General features: G+C 42.2%; 1 protein-coding gene across 1 annotated transcript in view; it reads left to right on the top strand.

The window, feature by feature from the left end:
• The window catches only part of plxna2 (plexin A2), a 157644-nt gene that overhangs the window by 41509 nt on the left and 95039 nt on the right, over positions 1–21096 (top strand). The window contains exon 3 of the mRNA XM_019866573.1: positions 11437–11571. Within this exon, the coding sequence (XP_019722132.1) occupies positions 11437–11571 (135 nt within the window). The remainder of the gene's footprint in view (positions 1–11436; positions 11572–21096) is intronic.

Below are 21096 nucleotides of genomic sequence, written 5' to 3'. Positions count from 1 at the left end.
CCACTCTCTTGTCCCCTCTTACCGTGCTTCTGCTGGTTAACTAGGTGAGACGTTGACGAGTGTTGCTTTCTTAATCCCAGTCTCATTGGGTTTATCAAAGGCTGGTCGATTTCTTACGGGGGGAGGCAAAAGGTTGTGTCCTCACCATCTGTGGAGCTCTGCTGTGCGATGCGTTGGACTAAGGAGAGTGCAGGCATCATTTGTGTTTTATGCGCCTTTCATGCATTTCCAAAATCTGAACTGTCCAAACGATTAAAATTCAAGAGCAACTAAAAGGTCTCGTACTATGCCTAATTGATTCATTCCTGTGATTATTTCATTTTTTTCCATCGTCAAGACTCAGAAGCCGACAAAATTCTCTGCAGAAACGCCTCACACCAAAATAACTCATTGATAATAAGAGGAGGAGAATGGCTCCAGACATTCGTAAAACCAATGGCTTTTTTTTTTTTTTTTTAAATTCTACAATACACCCAGTGAAGAGGTATATTGTTTCTCCCTGGCTATCCATATTTCTCGCAGCCATGCTTTTCCCATCCGCGTCCTTTGATCTTTCTAGGGAGGGAGGCATATAGAGGACATATGCGATGACCTACATTAATTTAATGCAGTCTTGATGAAGACATCATTGGCTGTCGAAAGCCTCCGAGCCATCGAACGTTAATCAACCGTTCGCTCCTCATCCATGGGAATTGTTTCTTAATAGTGACATCAACCACGGCATGAAACGCTATTCAGGATCAGACAGGTATGACGACAATATGGTTACAGTACTTTTTTTCTTAGCAGGTCAGCTGGTTTGGACCTTGTATCACTCTGGCACATGCAAAGGATGTCCAACTCTGTTGGAGAGTTGTTTCGCAAAGTCAATTCTTTTATTTTTGTTGTACAGTATACTGAAGACATTTGCGTTTCGGATCAAAAGATGAACATGAGACATAAGTTCTTTTATTTCATTGTACATATTTCCATCTACATGTGTTAAACATCTCAGGACAAAGCAGCGTTTGTTTGAAACCACCCATGTTTCAAGTGAGCAAAAGTATTGGAACAGATATTCGTAACCCTTTCATGCACCCTGTAACCTGATAACATGATAAACTGTCCACTGTAGTAAATTAAATAATGTGGATGAATGATGTAAACGAGGATTATTGCAGCAGAATGAATTCTGGAGTGTTACAAAACCACTTTGTCAAGCAATTTACAGAAAGATGCATCCAAACTAATTGGGAGAAGCGTCATCATGCAACAAAACAATGACCCAAAACACATAGCCAACACAACAAATTACTTCATGGGGTGGGGGGTCAGAAACTGGCCAATTCAAACCCAAGACCATAACCCAAGAGAGCAACTCCTGAAGTGAAGACTGATGAGAGATGCCCCCAGAAATAGACGAAAACTGAAAGAGTCTGCAGTCAGGGCACGGAAAAGCCTGTGGAGTTATGTGTGTGAGTATCCTGTGTGCAGTTATTGTAAGTGAAAGGTTTATGCTACCAATAATTAAATGTTCTTTGTTGCATTTAATAACGTCTGTTCCAAAAAATTTTCTTACTTGAAAAGTGTGTGGCTTCAAAACAAAAAGTGCTCGGTCCTGGGTTGTTGAACACATCTAGATGCAAATACTAGGAAATCAAATCTGGAATTCTGAACTTTGCTCTCATATTCATCTTTCGATCTGAAACCAACAAAAACAAAGGAATTGACTCTGCCGTTCCAATGTTATATTGTGACTGAAGTGATTCATATTAGGAGTGACATGTAAAATCATTTTAAAGGTATTTCTGTAACCCTTCTGCTGCACTGGATATTACAACCAGATTGCGGTGTAATGTGTTGACATTCAGTATTCTATATATAGAGTTGCCATGCAGACACTCCTGAGTACTAAAGAGGAAGACTATCCATCCAATTTCCCTCCCCGTGGACCTCCTTGGCCCGCGCCCATCACGAGCGCATGGCCCTCTGGTAGGTGTTTCGAGCTAAATATAGACCTCACATGGTGCCTCATTCTTCTGCTGCTGTGCTGTAATGTCTGTATTTGGGCTTACCAGTATTCAGGCCTGATCTCATCCAAACATGGCCTCTGTGGTCTCTGCTTTCGACTCAGGGGGTGGGAGGGGTGATGAGGCAGAAAGTGCTGATGTAATCATGTTTTAGGTTGTAAGTTACGGCAGCGACAGCAACATTACAGCACTCAAATGGAATTGAATGGCTTATGGACATGGTGTACGTAGATGGCTGCTTGTCAAACCTTGGTGAGACTTTGTTCCAAAGGATGTTTGCACAGACGGCTTGGATTATAACATGGTTGAATGGTTGTCTCGTAACTTGCAGCTTTCAGACCCCTTTGTCCTGCTGTCCTGTGGGGATGAATCCTCAAATCAGTTTATTATTTTGATCTTGATATCATGCTGACTTCAATCATTCATTTGTTTTCAAACAAAGATGCAGCCTGTCCCTACTAACTTTAAAAGAGAGGAGTGATAGAACCCGGACTGGCTGCTGGTCAACAGTGGGATATAGACAAGCAATCATTCACATCAACACTTTTGTGCAGTGTAAGGTCTTGAATTAATCGATGACCATAACTGATTAATTGGTTGATTAATTTTTTTTTTTGAAAACTGAGTGGATAAAATCAATCGCAGGGCACACGTAGACGAACAACCATCCGTGCACACACTCCCACCTAGGGACAATTTAAAGTGTTCCATTAACCTGCCACGCATGTTTTTGGAATGTGGGAGGAAACCGGAGCACCCGGAGAAAACCCACACAGGCACAGGGAGATCATGCAAACTCCACACAGGAAGTGGAATCGAACCCGGTACCTCTGCACTGTGAGACGGACTTGCTAACCAGTCGTCCACCGTGCCGCCACTTAGACGTAGCTCTCATCTTCAAAAAGGTTTGTGACCACTGGTCTAAAGCTTATCCTGTTCAGGGTTAAGGGGACTGGACTGTTCACCATTTAATATTACAACATTATTTGTTTGTATTTTAATTTGCCATTTTATAAGCATACTTTTCACAATGTTGTTTCAAAATTCCAGCACACTGCACTTGTTTATGCTCTTTCAAATTAGCAATGTTCCTTTAAGTCTCGCAGGTCGCGGTAATGCACATTTCGTAATCAATAGGAATATAATTCTATTTGCAACATAAACATAATGCACATTTCTTATCATGTGTGTCATGACCAGCAACGCCAACTCATAATGCGTCAACCCTTCAGCGGGCGAATCTTGAAATTGTTGTTTTGCTAGAAAACCGCCTGAGAACTGACAATCACACGACCCCTGACTATAAACGGCCTTAGTTTGTGAAGGACACCGTGAAAGCCCTTTTCCGTACCTAATAGAATGAAATATACTGTCCGATATTAAAAAAGCACATTTAGCCTTTTAAGCTGATGTGTTCCGATTCTGACGGAAATCATTAGACAAAGTGAAAGGTCATCACGTGATTACTTGCCTACGGAGTGCTTGTCTTCCAATCTGGCATTCATGAGCGAAGATGTAAAGTAGGTTAAAGACTTTGTGCGTAAAGCTCGGAGGCAAATCAATAAGCTTTATGGTGCCTGGCCAAAAATATGAAGTAATTACTCGGTATTGACCAAAGGTCATTTCAGTAGATGTAGTGGCATTGGAATTTGTTCAGAAGAGAAATGCGCTTCAGTGTTGATTCAGACCAAGACAAATTGCAACCCTCCTTCAAATGGACCAGGGGTTATTAGAGTTGGGGATTTTTCATTGTCGATAGGCTTTACTTCATTCTGACTTTTTTCAAATTCAGTTTGTTGTATTTCGTATTAGAGCTGATGTGTTGGTTTTTGATTAGTTTTTGTTTTTTTGAAACAGATTTAATTTAGCTTTATAGTGGACAGCCGCTATTTATGGGGCTAGTGACCGGGCTGACGAGCAAATACGTTATGTTGCGCTATATTTATTGTTTCGTTTTTATTAGTTTTGTCAACACAACATGTTGTTTCAGTTAGTTATTGTTTTTTTTAACTCTTATTTTCATTGCATTTCGTTGACGGTGATGTTTTTGTCAATTTTAGCTTCCATTTTTATTTTTTTTTTTCTTCAATTCATTTAGGTAATTTCAAGAACTTTGTTATTGACATCGTTGGGGCATTTTTGGATGTGTCTCTTCTGTGGTCCATTATTCACTGTTCTCTTTTGATGTCTTATGATTGTTGGGGTATGACAAAGCTAGAAGTGAAGTGTTTCTGGTACACGTTAAACACAAAATAGTCACGATAGCTATCTGAGGGTACAGCTTTAAATTGTAAATAGTACACGTGCAGTGAGCACGTGTACTTCATCTATGATCGTTCTTCCTCTAACCTTTTGTCATTATTCCTTTGTCAAGCATTCTCAACCTGAGACATCAAACATAAAAAAAATCTCAATTTTCCAGGAGAGCATGCATTAACATTTTGTCTCACATATATTACAAATGTGTCTTCTTTATCTGGAAATTTAATATTTTGTAAGGCATGAAAGGAAATATTAAAGATAGGCACAAATAAAAGGTCAAATCGATGTTGGATTTATAGTCCCCCTTGACCGCCTTTGCTCTCTCCACACCATGTTTCTTCTTTGTATCACCACGTAAAAGCCTCTCCGATGAGAATCAGGCTAACAACAGTATGACTTATGGGATCGTGTCTTGTACTACAGAAACGCTGCGCTGGTGCGAGCCATCCCACACAGCACACACGGCCAATTCTACACGGCATTCTCCCCACTGACACATAAATTCTTCAACCTGACAGCGGTGATGGATTAGATGCGTTATCGAGACAGAGCGAGACTTCACGATGAAGGAAAGAGAAAGAAAGACACACAAGAAGCAGCCGTAGTCTGTATTTTAGTCCACCTGAAGTCAAGAAATACAAGAGCTACATGCAAAGGCGTGTTTGTGTCTGTCGATAGAGATCGGCGCTACAATGTCAGATCCTGCCATCTTATTAGATGCTACGCGAGTTAGCTTTTCATGCTTCTGCATTCTGAGGATGATTTTTTTTCTGAATGGGATCAGATGGCTTCATAGTTTCGTTTGTTACACCATTTTAGTGTGGTTCAATTTAGGAATGAAGATAAATCTTTGGTATAACAATGACACCAGACGATCTCTACGGAATGCGTTGTGGTCATCTATCTCTTGCCATGGAAATTGAAAACCATTTCTTTTTTTTTGAGAACCAGTTCCCAGAAATTGTTCCTAGGGGTGTTTCTTTGCTTGCCCAATGATTCAACTTATCAATTCTGTGTACATCAAAAAATGCGTGGCGTCTTACGAAACAATATCAAAACTTCCAAAGTGCACCATATCTATGATTGATTTCAGGGGTCCCCAACTGCCAGTCTGTGAGCCACTTGGTACACTTCCCACCGTTATATTTAAAATTTAAAAAATAGATATTTTTTTATGTATATATTTAGTGTAGTGGGGCAGATAGAGTATGTCCAAAAAATGTACGATCTAACCCATGCAGGAATGTCCGTACACACATATATATATATATATATATATATATATATATATATATATATATATATATATATATAAAACAACAAATCCTTTCCATTTATGGTCCAGATATTGTATAAGTTTAAAACTCCATAAATATTTAATTTTGGTTAATTTTACCATGGGAAGTTTCTGGAACTTTCCCTAAGCATGAACTCCATAACAGATGTTAAATAATATACGGCCCAAGGTGCCTGTGATAGTTGAAGTCAAAGGTGAAATCAGTACCCATACAACACGCTGTCATCTGTCACTGTTTGTAGCTCCCAGTAGGGCGAACTGACAAGTTGCCTACCAGCTCCCCCTCACAGTTTGATGCAAACCTTCAGTGGCATGGTCACACGGGCGCACGCACACACGCACACGAAAGTCACTGCAGTTTAACCACTGACCCTCCAGTTGAAAAAGTCCACTTCATGCATAGCTGAGGTGTAAAACAAACTGTGAGATAATTTTTGTCTGTTGTTTTAAATCGGGTCGACGTTGGGTTTCCACAGACTCAAGCCAAACCATCTGGAGCCAAGTCCATACACACTGAGCTCATTATACTCTATATATGTGTATGCTTATGTTCAAGTAGGCAACCTTGTATCTGCGTGAAACTCCAGACTCCTCACCTGTCAACCTCCTGTCGGTGTATCATTCAATGTCTGTTACTAAGGCGCAACGCAATTTCTACTGTTAAATTGGCTGGAATTGCTCGGTAAAACAGTTATTGTCAACGCCGTCAAATCCTTCTGACCTGTGTCCTTCACAAGTTTCAAGATATCACTCGACTTTCAAAACGAGATATGTTCCTCAGCTAAGCCTCTTCTTTGGGAAACTACAAGTGTCAGGTGTCCGTGCATTGAGAGCAAAAGAAAGAAAAGGTGGCGCAGTGTTCTTTTACAGAGTATAATCCAGTGCGTGGGATTGGCGAGGCAAGGAGAATGTCTCTCACTTTGACACCCAAGATGGCTGAACTGGATTAGCGCAGATGCAGGAGATACTGTTGCTGCCAGACGTGCCAATGGGAATCTTTCATTTCCAGATCCTAACATGCAACAGCGGAACAAAGGATAGAATACAATCCACTTTACTTGAATTTAGAATCAATTTTTGCCTTTGGAAATTATGACCGTCAGCATCATAAAACCTTTATGACGTAGAAACAAATCATTTTCAACAGTCTTTGAAACTGAAATGAAAACTTCCAAAACCCTTAGTTGGAGTGCTTATCAATTCAAGCCTTATTCATGATTTAGAATACCATATGGATATTTAAAGAGCCTTCCATTCTTATTTTGGGTTTATGGTCTGTAATAATATTCAAACCTTGGAATTACAATTCGGACCAAACATACTTGTACTACAGCTGTTTGTGCTGGAGTACTTCCTGAAACAAATAATCGTATAGTGCAAAACATATATACATGATTGCGGTGTTTCATGGCCTCACAGAGCATCACAGCCTTTGATTTAGTCCTCTGAATGAGAACATTCTAAAATGTTACTCTTCTTCATTTTTGGATCCATTTTAGCATTTCGAGCAGCACCCTCTGGTGGGTTAATTGTTCAATGTTCCCTTCAACGCAGTGGACACATTAAAAGTGTCAATGTGGCGGCATTTCGACCATTTAGATCATTTCTGTCAAAGTTCAGTTTGTCTTTCAATGGTCTTTGACATATTCACAAAAAAGTAAAAGCAAAAAAGGTTCCACTGTAGGCAGTATACTATGTACCATCTGTACAATTCCAGAGCAAATTGTAGGTTTTTGTTTTTCTATCTTTGCTTGACTAGCTTCCTGGTGTGAGGTGTCAGTGTTAAATGTCTTCTATATTGTTATTTGGTTGAGGTCAACCCTTTGCGGCTTACAATCTGCTTGAGTCGCGAAAACCCGGTGGCCTAGTACTTGTCTCCTTCAAATGGCCGTGTTGTTGTTGGCAACCACCCGTGTCCACCAGCATCCGCATGCATAAACGCGAACCTCCCTCCAGGCCAAGGTGAGAAAATAGACTTTTCTAAATCTGAAGAGAAAACATCGCTGAAGGTAATCGTGAGCATCTGTGCTTCTTAAAGCAGAAATATTCTTTACAAACGAGAGTGTCTGCTCAGTCAAGCTGCAACATCAGCCAAGCATTCCGAAAACGAATCACCACTTTATCATAAGTAATAAGAAAATTCTTAGAATGCTCAATCTGAGGCTCAGATCTTCTGCGCTATGATTTACATTTGAATAAGCGGAATAACATTGGCTTGCCGCAAGTTATTTTCTTTTTTATCTGTGAATGGCAACCTCCGCAAAGCAAAATGCAGACACGCATTTGGAGGCACCGCTACTTTTGCTTTTATTTACTGCTTTCCACTCAGCAAATTGCTTCACACGGTGGGGGGTTCACGGTCTGGCTCGCTGTTCAAAACGGGCAAAGGGAGAGGGAGCGGAAATGGGAAGTGAGAGAAGGCCAATCTGAATTGGAATTTGGTCAACCTTCAAACAGCTTTTGCGTGGTGCTTACATGCTCGAATCAAAAGCACCCCTCTGGCTCTGGCGCCCGTAGCCACAAGGAGGGTGCCTCTGATGCTGCTGCCATGCCTTTCCTGCTGCCCGTCCCATTGCACCACTTCTTGTCCCGCATATGACTGAATGTGTCACAGTTATCGGCGTCATCGCGATACTGCTCAATGGAATCTCGAATTGGGCAACTAGTTTTAAGTGTAACGAGAGCTTCACAGCTGTTAACAACAGTAACGGTTCCCCTAAATACGCAATAGTCTGACTGCTTTGGATGTGAGTCAGCTCACTTCACCTAACACTTGATTAAAATTCTTGTCGTGCGGCAAGCGAGGAATCCAATCAAAAGTAATCTCGCAGTCGCTGTGGTCAATAGAGGAGAAACATGATGTTTTATGTCCTTTTAGAGTTTCTAGTGCTCTGTAAGACTGGCTAATGCACTGAGCTATGAGGATCATGGGGGACTCACCACGGAACACGTTGGGTGGCTCTTTAGGTTTGTGTTCTCGAAAAGCAAAGGGGCGGCACTGCAGAAAAAAAAAAACAACCTTGACACCCAGTGTGTAAAATAAAGCCTAATGGGGCGGACAGGAAATGGTTTGAAGTGGCTGCAACGTGTAGCTAATGGAAGTTTTTTTGGGGGGTGGGGGCACCAGATTTACTTACACAGGTACTACAAGATGGTAGGTGGTGTGGTTAAGAGTGCGTTTTGCACTGAATTATTTTTGGTCCAATGGTCCGTAAAACATTGGTTCCTCCGTTTCCATTTTCCCCTTGCATGCCTGTGTCGCCCACTCAGAGGTGATCCCGCAGAACGGCTTCACATGCTACAAAATACACCTCGCTCGTGTGTGCTTCTGCGGCCATTGGCGTGTCTGTGTGAATGAAACATTCTTTCCATAACTTACAGCAACTATAAAAGATCAGGGTGGCATTATGAATAGCAACGGGATGTGGGTTTTTGAATGTGGCAAGGTACCGCAACAGTCCAGAGGTGTCTGAAAGCCTTCCTTCTCTCTCATTTTATTCACATTACGATTCCATAAATAATAAACTTAAGGCTAGATATAACAGTATGAATAAGGTAAGTGTCAGGAGTCTGGAAGGGTCCGGACGGAATCGGCCTCTACACATGTAGACCCAGATAAAAATGTAAGAAAAAATATTTACCGTATTTTCCGCACCTTAAGGCGCAGCTTAAAGCATTCAATTTTTTCAAAAGCTGTCAGTGTGCATTATAATCCGATGCGCCTTATATATGGATCAATATTCAGACTTTTTGGACGTATTATTTCAAATGTTCTGTAAAGCGCTTTGTTACAGCTTCAGCGGTTGTGAAAGCGCTATATGAATAAAGCTGTATTGTATTGTATTCCCTTTAGCATAGCTCTATCTAGTGGATGCATAACGCAGCCGCGGCCACTATTGTAGCTTCTATTCTATGCGCCTTATAATGCGATGCGCCCTACATATGAAAACAGTTTTAAAATGCTGCTGTCATGATTCTGGTGGATGCTTTCCATAATGATTGCATTATCGGTGAAAATAAATGTATCTTTCTTATAATTGCTCTCAAAATTCAATGTCTCCTTCCTTCCCATGAAGTTTCACTCTTGGGTGTGTGTCTGTTATTTTTCTATGTGTCGTTTTTATTTCCAACATGATGACCCTTTTCATCATGTGAGCCACTCATCAGCTTTTGGAAAAGGCCATCAAGCTATTGGATACCATTTTTGCAAACACAACAGCACCGGTCCCACCTTCTCGCTACATATTCTCTTGACTGACTTACAACCTTGACTTTCCCCTCTGTGATGCTTTATTGAGTGTCGGCCTGCTTTCTGATGCTGTCAGCGTCTGAATAGACGGATGAACGTTGGGGTGGAGGAATGCTGACGGTCATCGGCGAATGATAGAGCCATCAGCTTTCACATGGGGGGGGGGCATATTTCACATCTCAAGACATCGCTTATGCATCGGTAACCTTGTGATGACCTTTCAGATTCACATTGATCCACCTAGTTTGGGAACTGCGCTGGCATTAGGTTACATGGGTCCAAGAGGGAGGAATTTATAGGACGTGGCTTTTCCCACTGTTTTTGTGGTAACTTAGCCCCTAGTTCCAAATTTTATTGGGGGAGCCCATCATCCATCAGTCCGACGGAAGATAAACAGAGCTAAGGTTTCTCAAAGGCCTAATAATATCAGCTAATAATTTAGTGGTAACCCCATCTTGCATCGCAGGGGTCAGCCAGTCACCTCTTCCCTGAGAGTAAATCAGTAAAACAAAAAGTGAATGCGCACCAAGCATAAAACTGCCCTCCCCTCCCCATGCTCTTTCTCGACAAGATTTAAAGACCGTTGACAGACTCTGCAGATGGAGACAGTTCCCCCACCCTTTGCAATCTTTAGTTTCACTTTTGCAACAACAGACGAGAGCACATTCTAAGAGCACACACACACCCAGACACACACATACGAAACACAATCCAGAAGCTTTTACTTGGCTTGTGTTGACGCATGTTGGGCTTTTGACAGTGGAGTACTAATTAAGTAGATTAAACATATCATGGCACTTGCAAATATTCTTCTCATCAGTGCAATCAGCCAGAAAAAAAAGATGTTTGTGTTTCTTACAAACATGGCCTCTGTAGAAATAAAATGAGGAATACGATTTGATTATTTGTTAATGTCGATGGTGTGAGCAAACAAGATTTGGAGATGTTTCTTGTCAGAGTCAGATTATCGTCTGTCATCTGTTCCTTTATCCAAGAAGGAACATCCTTTCTTGTAACTAATTTACTCATGATGGATGAATGAAGATGATGAAAAATTTTTATTTTTTCCCCGCATCCTACAAGCTTGACTCAGTTCTTCGGAGCCACGGTGTGTTGTGGTCAGTTTACTTTACTTTAAACCACAAAAAAATCGACCATATTGTACACAGCAGACAGAACAAGACAGGCTGAGAAATTACATCAGTGGTGGAAAACAAGGTCTTCCGTATTAAGTAAAGGCAGCAGGAAAAAGGACCACTGAAGCAAATGTGAGACTCTGGAGAAAGCTTAGACGTGGCAGCAGTGTAAGATTACATCAGTCGTGGAGTGAAGAGGGGACTTTTATTTTCAGGTCGAGTTCCAGATATTGTTGTTTGGTGTGTCTGCACAAGAATCCTTCAGATTTTTAGGACTTTAGAGCACTTGGTGGTTAGATCAGTTTCATCAGTATTTATTTAATTCTTTTTGTCCAAGTCACAATCACTAATATACTGTGTACACACAAAAATTCACCTACCGATGTTCTATGTCAAAATGGGAATTGAAGTGCTAAACAAATTTCAAGCAAAGCGACAACGGTCGTCCCTGTCCTTAACGCTCGGCTCCGTCTTCCTCCTCAGATTCGCATAGACGGCCCTCCGCACGGCGGCGTCCAGTACGAGACGGTGTCGATCATGAAGGACAGCAGCCCCATTCTCCGAGATATGGCATTCTCGCTGGACCGAGCTCACCTCTACGTCATGTCTGAAAGACAAGTAAGTGGTGCGGGAAAGCAACTTTGCTTTGTGTGTCTTTGCTTGCGTTGTAGTAAAAAGTGTGAGCAGCGCAAGTAACCGCCTTGGCCTCTCCTCTCAACATGGGTGCCACCGACGGCCTCTCATTGGCTATAAATAATCTGGGTGGCACAGCAGGGGACATTGTGGCAGCATTTGATAATGAAGGCGAACAATGAGGGCAGGCAGGAAGAAAGAAATAGATGAGGAGACGAGTGATCCAAAGAACGAAAGAGAGAGAGAGAGAGAGAGAGAGAGAGAGAGAGAGAGAGAGAGAGAGAGAGAGAGAGAGAGAGAGAGAGAGAGAAAGCTGAAGTGAAGGGCGACTGCTTGGCGGAGCCTGATGAGAGGAAGAGGGATGATGGGAAAAGGGACAGCTAGAGGTCGTCCATGTACTCGTCTTATCAAGTGACACAGCAACATCAGGTGAAGAGCAACCCGTCGCTGACGTACTTGACAGACGCGGTGGGAGGGGACAATGGAAGGCTGATTGAGCATACAATTGTGTCTACAATATGTGATTGGACAGACAGAAGTTTACCTTTTGAGTCCTGAGTAAAGAGTGCTACATGTTTACATTATGAGTGTGTGTGAATGGCCCGGCTGATGTTTAAATAATGGGTGTGTATGAATTGACAGAGAGATCATCTTCAAGTAGCAACCAACAGCCCACAGTGAACAGGTTAGCGCGTGGCAGTGGCAGTTTCAACTTCCACTTCCACTTCCACTTCCTCATCATCTCTCGGGAGATCAGCAACTGACACAAATAGCTGTGGGGTGTGTGATTTGTTTTTTTTTTTCACCCCAAAAAAGATTTCACACTGTAAAAAAAAAAAACATGCAGCTTTGTTTTAGTCGGTGTTTGCCTGCTGGGAGTGTAAAAATATCACAGTGTCACATTGAATCTTATCTGCGGCAGCTCGGCCGCAACCTGCGCCACTGTTGACTTGAACAAACAATTTTGCACCTCGAATCTCTTTGATACACGCATGCTGCAGAGTCTCTGTTGTTTTACGGGTATGCAAGTTAAAGACGATATGCTTGCAATTGTCTGGATGGGTGGAGCACATCAAATGTGATGTTGGCTAGAATGAATAGGCTGTAAATGGGCTGTCACTTATATAGGGATCGAACCACAAACCTCGAGGTTAGGAAACGATCACTTAAACACGGAGCCATGCCGCCCCCAATAGAATAAGAGCATGTGTTCGCCACAATGACAGCTAAGGACAGCTAATGAGGCAGCTGGATTAGTGACAATGCAGGTATTTAATCTCAATAACTCATTTATTTAAGGAGACAGAGGTGGCAGCAGTGGGGTGTGGTTCAAATGTGGTGCAAGCAAGGCACAACCTTGTTCAGACAATGGACAAACAGCAGTTGTTTTTTTGCAACTGGTCTACAAATACAATTAAAGTCCCTGTAGACTGAAATTCTAGATTTAGCTCTAAAAAATATTATACAGCCTTATAAATGATTGTTGAAAACACTCATAGACTGAGAACTGTTGAGAACTATATACAAATGTCGTACTGAATTTTTATATATACAGCTATATATATAGGAATGTCAACAGGTGGGCGGCACGGTGAACAAGTGGTGAGCACGTCCGCCTCAGTGCACAGGTGCAGGGTTCCATTCCGGCTTCGGCCTCCCTGTGTGGAGTTTGCATGCTTTCCCCGTCTGCGTGGCTTTTCTCCGGGTATTCTGGTTTCGTCCCACATTCCCAAAACATGCATGACAGGTGAATGAAACACTCTAAATCGTCCCTTGGTGTGATTGTGAGCGCAAATGGTTGTTCGTCTCTGTGTGCCCTGCGATTGGCTGGCAACCAGTTCAGGGTGTCCCCTGCCTAGTGTCCGAAGACAGCTGGTATAGGCTCCAGCACACCCACGACCCTTGTGTGTCGAAGACGATTAAAAGATGGATGGATGGATGGATGTGTTAACAGGAGCAACCGACTACACAAAGATGGTCACTGATGGTGCAGTGATACATTCACCTGACTTCAGTTCAAGCAATATGGGTTCAGTTCACCCAGAACTGGTGTGAATGTAAAAGTGAACGGTTGTTTGTCTCTATATGTGCCCTGTGCTTGACTGACGACCACTCCAGGGTGTAGTCTGCTTTCTCTCTAAAGTCGACTGGTATCAGCTAGAGCGGGGTGCTGCTAACATTCCAGCTGTTGTATGAAAACTAGGCAGCAGTTTTTACCACTCTCTATCAGCGATTCCCATCAGTTTTCATCCCTGACCTCCACACACAGTTTGATAGGTTCAGCATCATCTAACACAAGTTTTTTTGCACATCAGGCTTTGCATGATATCTTTGTTGAACTTGTGGTCGAATGCATGGCGATTCAACTTTATATTGGAAAACCGCAAGTGAAGGTAAAGCCCGAAGGCGACACTGCCAGCATAGCAATGCAGGCTCAGCCATGAGGAAGTGTTGTAGCAGCATAAAAACTACCCAGCCATTCATGTGAACAAAACCAAACTTCTGGTCGGATGAAGCCATAAGTCCTCACGCAAGACCCCAAATGTTGCCTTGAATTGCTTTAACGAAAGTCAATTCTGCCTCAAATGAACATAATAATTGTATATAAATGGCAGACAAACTGTAGATGGGGGTTTGGTGTTAGTGCTTCGCTAAAGGGCAACTCAAAAGTAGTCACGCTAGCATTTTCTGTTACATTGGTCCACAGCAGGACTCGAAGTGTGACCTGACGGTTTCAAATCCCAAGTCTTTACAGACTAGTTATTGCAGACTAGTTATTGCTGCACTGCACGTGGCTTTGACATTATCTTTGAAGAAGTCAAGTTATTTTATGGAGCATTTCCCCAGCATTTTAAGATTATACAGGTCATTAAAGGGGCAGAAATTCCGGTTCATGTATCGAACTGCATGACATTTGTGCAGAATGCCAAACAAAGACAAGTTTGACTCTGAAGCCTTTTTCCGTATTTACAAAATCCTTTATTCCCGTTTATTCGGGGGATGAAACAAGCTTTTGATGTGGAATGGCTAAGTGCGAGTGGCGTGAATGAGAAGCGAGATGTGGCATTAGCATTCATCACATATACTCCCTCTGCCAGACTAGTTCTCCAGAAGCAGACAAACGCACGCATATAGTTCAGGCTTGTGTTCAAGGGTACCACTCAAGTGTTGCGCCAGACAGAGAAAGACAGCTAGCATTTTGATATACGTATTATATGTTTTTTCACGTACGTGCACATCAGTAATTCTTGTAAGTAGCTATGGATGTGTCAATTTTATATATATATATATATATATATATATAAAAAATGGAACATTAATATTGTGTCAGGTTTACATATACTTCTTTCAGTGTACTTAAGGTATATCCTCTGACAATTATCTTAGTGATCAATTACTATGTTTACATGCAGTCAATATTGGCAGTATTCGTGTTTTGAAAGTCCATGTAAACATGTGCAAAAACCCGAATATGCTCTTATTTGGGTTTTTAAAAAGCCAAATAAAACTCCTGTGCCCTTTTCTAACCCGAATATTTGGTCACATAAATGCGATCGGGTTACCGTATTTTCCGGACTATAAGTCGCTCCGGAGTATAAGTCGCACCAGCCATAAAATGCATAATAAAGAACAAAAAAACATACATAAGTCGCATTGGAGTATAAGTCGCATTTTGAGGGGAAATTTATGTGATAAAATCCAACACCAAGAACAAACATGTCATCTTTGAAGGCAAATAAAAGTAAAACAACAGGCTGAATAAGAGTACAATATGCTAACGTTACATGACGCATAAACAATGAACTGAGAATGTGCCCGGTTATGTTCACGTAACATATTAAGAGTTATTCAGATAACTGTAGCATAATGATCATGCTAACAAGTTTACCAAACCATCAGTGTCACTCCAAATCACTAAATCCAATGAAATCTTCATCCTCGGTGTCACTTTTAAGCAACTCTGCCAACTTCGGAGGTAGAAGAGACGGTGCTTCCTCTTCGACTTCGCTGACGTCAGAGTCATCGTAGGTTGTTTTTTTTTTTTGTCAACGTGGAAAGCATCAACACAGGCCTAGCTTCCTCTCTTGTGGTTTAATGTGAAAATAACATGTCAAATAATAGAATGTGTCAATTATTTCACACATAAGTCGCTCCAGAGTATAAGTCGCACCACCGGCCAAACTATGAAAAAAACTGCGACATATAATCCGGAAAATATGGTACTTCCTTTGAACGGAGCATTGGTTTGTGTAATACACATGCTCTATTTCGCAAGGAATCTTGGTCTTTCGTGTACAGGAAGTAGGCATGGCGATCAGCAGTGATGCTATCCGCCATAGTGTGAAGTGAAACGAATCCACCGGCAGCTGTCTTGTGTTGCCACTTGCTAAGCGAACCTAACTTGAAAACATTGATTTTCATGTTATTTTCTGTCTCTACGCCCAAAGTGACACAATGCGTGTACAGACGCACAAATATGTGTGTATAAGTCCGTACATCTGGCGTGGATGAATCGTTGGATTCTCCTGGCAAAGGTTAGCATGCCTTTCAAGACATGATGGGTGATACTGTCTGTTCCATGATCTCAAATTTTGGACTGGTCACTTCAAATATCAGACAGCAGCGCAAGAAGTCTGACATCGAGGACAACATCACGAGTGCCATCATTTTCCCAAGCTGCACTGTGTATATCTCAGAGCCAGCAAGGCCAAGTGCTTGCTGAGGGGAGGCGGCGAGAACAAAGCAGGGATGACATCAAACACAAAGCAGGACAGATTTTGGCTCCAGTTGCATTTCCTACTCGGGATAACAAAGAGGGTCTGTGTGCCCGGCACAGTGGGAAGGACTGGGTACAGAAAGAGAGAGAGAGATATATATGCACTTGCTTCTCACACCTGCTTGTGTGTGTGTGTGTGTGTGTGTGTGTGTGTGTGTGTGTGTGTGTGTGTGTGTGTGTGTGTGTGTGTGTGTGTGTGTGTGTGTGTGTGTGTGTGTGTGTGTGTGTGTGTGTTGTGCCTCAACAACACACACCTACCACAAACCACATGGCCCTCTGCTTTCATTTGCATAGATACCGACACAGTGCACGGGCTCGCGCACATGCCGCCTCTTCGCATTCACATTCACTATTCAAATTAGGACCAAGACCTTTTTTTTTCTTTGTAATCATCATGTACATGCAAATTTGACCCTTTGTTTAGGCTTTTTTTTTTTTTTTTTACAATAACATGACCCATCTGAAGAATTATAAGCTTAATTGTACACTTAAAAATAAGGCTGTCCCTTTTTTTGACAGGTGAAAATAATAATAGCCCACTGAGCATTGAACCTCTGTCACAGTTATACACTTATTCATTGTCAAAAGCAAGTGCCACATATGACAACAAGGGACAATTTGTTGTAACTTGTCAGTTGTGTAAGTGTAGCATAAACATTTGCAGCTCGACAGATAGAAATAACAAAGTAAACACGTTGCTCGGGATCAGCATCCTCTGCCCCCTCCATCTTTGGATGCTGCTTTGTTAAAATCTAGAATCCCCATTTTACACCAGTTATCTGTTGCCAAAGCATTTCCCAAATAAAATGTGCTCCTCGATGTAACAGATTAATGCCCAGGCTTTTATTTTAGGACGACCGTAATTTAAGTAAATTATTCATTTAAAATTAAAAAATTGTTTTCCAATTTCTAATTCTTATCCCACTCATGTTGCATTCTGGCAATGCACCACAATTGTAGCCACGTCGACGTATTGGGTTTTTAATAATATTCATGGGTTAAATCGTTGTCCCATCACTTTATGTTGAATATGGAGGTAAGAGACTAGCAGATCTATTTACAATGGTTTCTAGTATGATTACATCTACACCTAAGCATATTTTTGATGCTGATTTTTTAAAAATTGTAACTTTTTTCCCAGCGCATCTGGAGATATTTTTCTTTACAAATATTACTGACTATATTGCTATATTACATATGGTATTTGTATTATAATTTGTTTAATCACACAGTTACACTGCCAACGACTGGGCTGGCATTCACATCTCAATATTAAATTTAGCTTTATCACATGAACCACTCGGCTCTTTTGTTGTTCAACACAGTGTGGCCTGGTGGGATAAATAGCTCCAGTTACTCCTGCTTGCTTTCTATCGGACTTTAGACTGTCAATATGCCTGTGATGTTTTTCATTCCCTTTTGTGGCGCCTGTTCTCCGCTTTTATGGCTGCTGGCAAATCGCACACGGTGGAGAATAATCAGTGTGTGTGTTAAGTGTCGGTTGCTTTGGTCAGCGGCCAGTGCAGCGAGCCAGGGCTGTGATGTATTATTCATGGTGAATTTTTACATCTGAAAGGATTCTGAAGTGATACACGCAGGACGGACCACAAGTTTTTTGAAGCACATTTGTAATATATCTTAGTGATTGATGTGATATTTTAATTTTTGCAATATTTTGAAAAAAAATCGTAGTCTTGGGTGTGGACTAGGAGATCATGTACGTAGAACTAATCCGTTCTAGGGTCAAAACCGTTGATTAACTGCACACACTGGATTTCAAAGAACATTATGCCATTGTTCTGAAATGTGTTGTTGTAAGTTAGCTTCTGTATATTTGAGCGAGGTATGTGGTGGGAGCACAAAGAAGTCAAAGAAAAAGCAAAATAGACGTACAGAGCTCGATATTCGTGACTGGTGTCAATCCTGCACTTCGCGTGGCGTATCTATGCAGATGCGATTAGACCTGATGTGTTTAAATTTGCATACTAGGAGTGCTGCGCTGCTGTGGGAGTGGTCACACTTCTTTCTACTGAGACACTAGACCAGGGGTAGGGAACTCCGGTTCCTCGAGAGCCATAGCCTGCTTGTTTTAGGTCGCTCCCTACTCCCTGCACTTGACGGTGGACCAACATTTCCTCCAACCTGTCCGTAAGTCATTTTCCATGTCCTCACCAAGCTCCTCTCATGCCTGGGTTTTTGACTTGGCGACCCCTGAAGCTACATTTCACTTGACCAGCCGGTACCCGTCCGCTGCTTGTCCAGCCGGTACCCGACAGCTGCTTCCAGAGTCTAGAAGGCCTGATAGGACTCCTTCAGCTTGACGGTGTCCCTTACCGCTGGTGTCCTCTAACAAGTCCAGGTATTGCCACCACGATAGTCACCCAATGCCTTACGACCACAGCTCTGATCGGCCACCTCGACATTGAAGGCACAGAAGATGGTCCATTCTGACTCAATGTCTCTGCCTTCCCCCGCGACGTGGGTGAAGTTCTACAAGGGTCGGCAATTTAAACTTCTTCTGACAGGACTTTGCTCAACGTTCTCAGCAGATCCTCACAATACATTTGGGTCTCCCAGGTTCGACCAGCATCTTCCCCACATATCGTATCCAGCCACACCACCAAGTGGTGATCAGTTGACACCTCCGCCCGAGTGTCCAAGACATGTGGCTGAAAGTCAGATGATACAATCACAAAATTGGCCTAGGGTGTCCTAGTGTGAAGTAGTCCATGGGAAGGAGGACTCATATTGCCTCTTTGGAATGTGTCTGGCCCGGTCTATTGAGTGCAGCCCTGGCCATCAGGCCAACAAGTCTCACCTCAGGGTCTGGCTCTGGATGTGAGCCCCCGGGCATCAGGGCGAGGGAAAACCAAGTCCAATGTTTGTATTCATCCTAAGCCATGCTTTGTCTCAGGACTTGTTTGCCATAGGTGACCCTGCCATGTGCATAAATCCGCAAACAACATAGCTCCCAGGATCATAGGGACACACAAACCCTTTCCTCCATAATAAGGTGATGGCTCAAGGAGGGGTTCAAGTATCGTTGTGGGTCTTTTTTTTTTCTGTGTGTTATGTTGAAAGTGAAGACACATAGTTGGCTTATAATATGGACACATTTGCCACTCTATCGCGTTGCTTATCCAAGTGTTGCTGTCAATCTCTTTAGCACACATGAAACTACCTCACCGTTTTCATCCTCCTTTCCTGACCTGGTTTCGTGAAATGCCAACATTCCCACTGAAAGATTATCAGGAAAGAAAGGACCTTTTTTCCCCCAACCATGGCAATTTCTCCCGAGTGCTCAGCTGTGAAATTTGAAATCCATGCATGGTTTCTCTCTTTTTTTCTTTTTTTGGTTTAGACATTTTGTATGAGGCTTTTTCAACCTGTTCGCCCTTTCAAGCTCCACAGCCATTCCCATTGTAGGTTCTCTTTATCGACCGTACTTCCCCTTGGAACAGCCCCCTCGCCCCCACACACACACTCACACACACCTTATGAGCTTTGTTTGGTCAGTGTTGGTAGATTGGAAGGAAATTGGTTCAGTGGTTATTAAGGCATGAGGAAATTGAATTCATTCACACATTATCCAGGATTAGAGCTGGCAGGCTCGTCGTGTTTATGTTTACGTTCTTGAAACACTTGTGTCCCAGTATAATCAACAAAATCAACAATGACGTGTCTCTGAAGATGAATCACAATCCGAGAAGAGTCAAATGAATATGTCATGTCAAGAATGTACTGTACTTTGACGCTATTGCACATAAGCGCAGCTAGTTTCAAATCTATTCTCTCATTCTAATCTAATTCTAATCTTCTTGCCCTGTCCTTGACTTCCTGTAAGCAAACTTTTAAACCATCAGTAACTCTGATCAAAGTCGAATTTATACTACATTAACACAAAATGTAGTTTGTCATTGCCAATTGTCATGGTGGTATAATTAGAAAAATAATAATGACGGGTGGTATCCTCAAACTCAAGTCTCTTTATAATTGCGAATTAAAAACAGATACGGTGTATCTTGGATATCTGCCAATGTGGCTGCAGAGTAAACAGATTATACCCTGTCAATGCGACCCTGACATAATATGAATATATCAATCGTGAACATATGCCCACCAGCGCCTGCCCAAATATTACAGAAACAGCTGCTGTAAAGTTAACATTCAGCAACAGCATACAATATGGTCTAAATTGGTAATTAGAGGTGTATCGATACTTTAATAGGATGATAATAAGAGCAGATAGCAGCCAGCCGAGTAATGCCAAGGTTACCTTCATTTAAAATCATAGAGGGCAGGACTCAGTCCGGGTGAAGTAAATAATATCAAAGGTATTTATGATTGTGTATTTTTTTTTCATCCAAAACCAGATTCAAGATTCAAACTGGCTGGCTTTGAGGCCCAAAAAAAGAGCCCCCTTGACAATGAAGGGACACAAGAGAAGGGTACAAGTCTATTTCATTTTGGCCTGTCCTTGGTACTCCTGCGACAGACTGCCCTCTTCGCGCCCCAGGGCAGTGTGGCCGGCGTTCAGCTGCCAGAGAGTGAACAAACCCAGTGGCTTTGACCTTTGGCCTCTGTCACGTTCTGACAAGAGTTTCACTGAGCTGACATCCCAAGACACACGCGCGCGCTCACCCACACACACACACACACACACACACACACACACACACACACACACACACACACACACACAAAGAGGTCAATGGAATGTGGATTTCGCTGTA

The sequence above is a fragment of the Hippocampus comes genome, unplaced genomic scaffold, assembly GCF_001891065.2.
Source record: "Hippocampus comes isolate QL1 unplaced genomic scaffold, H_comes_QL1_v1.1 scaffold139, whole genome shotgun sequence".
NCBI lineage: Eukaryota > Metazoa > Chordata > Actinopteri > Syngnathiformes > Syngnathidae > Hippocampus > Hippocampus comes.
This window is presented reverse-complemented; position numbering and strand designations above follow the sequence as displayed.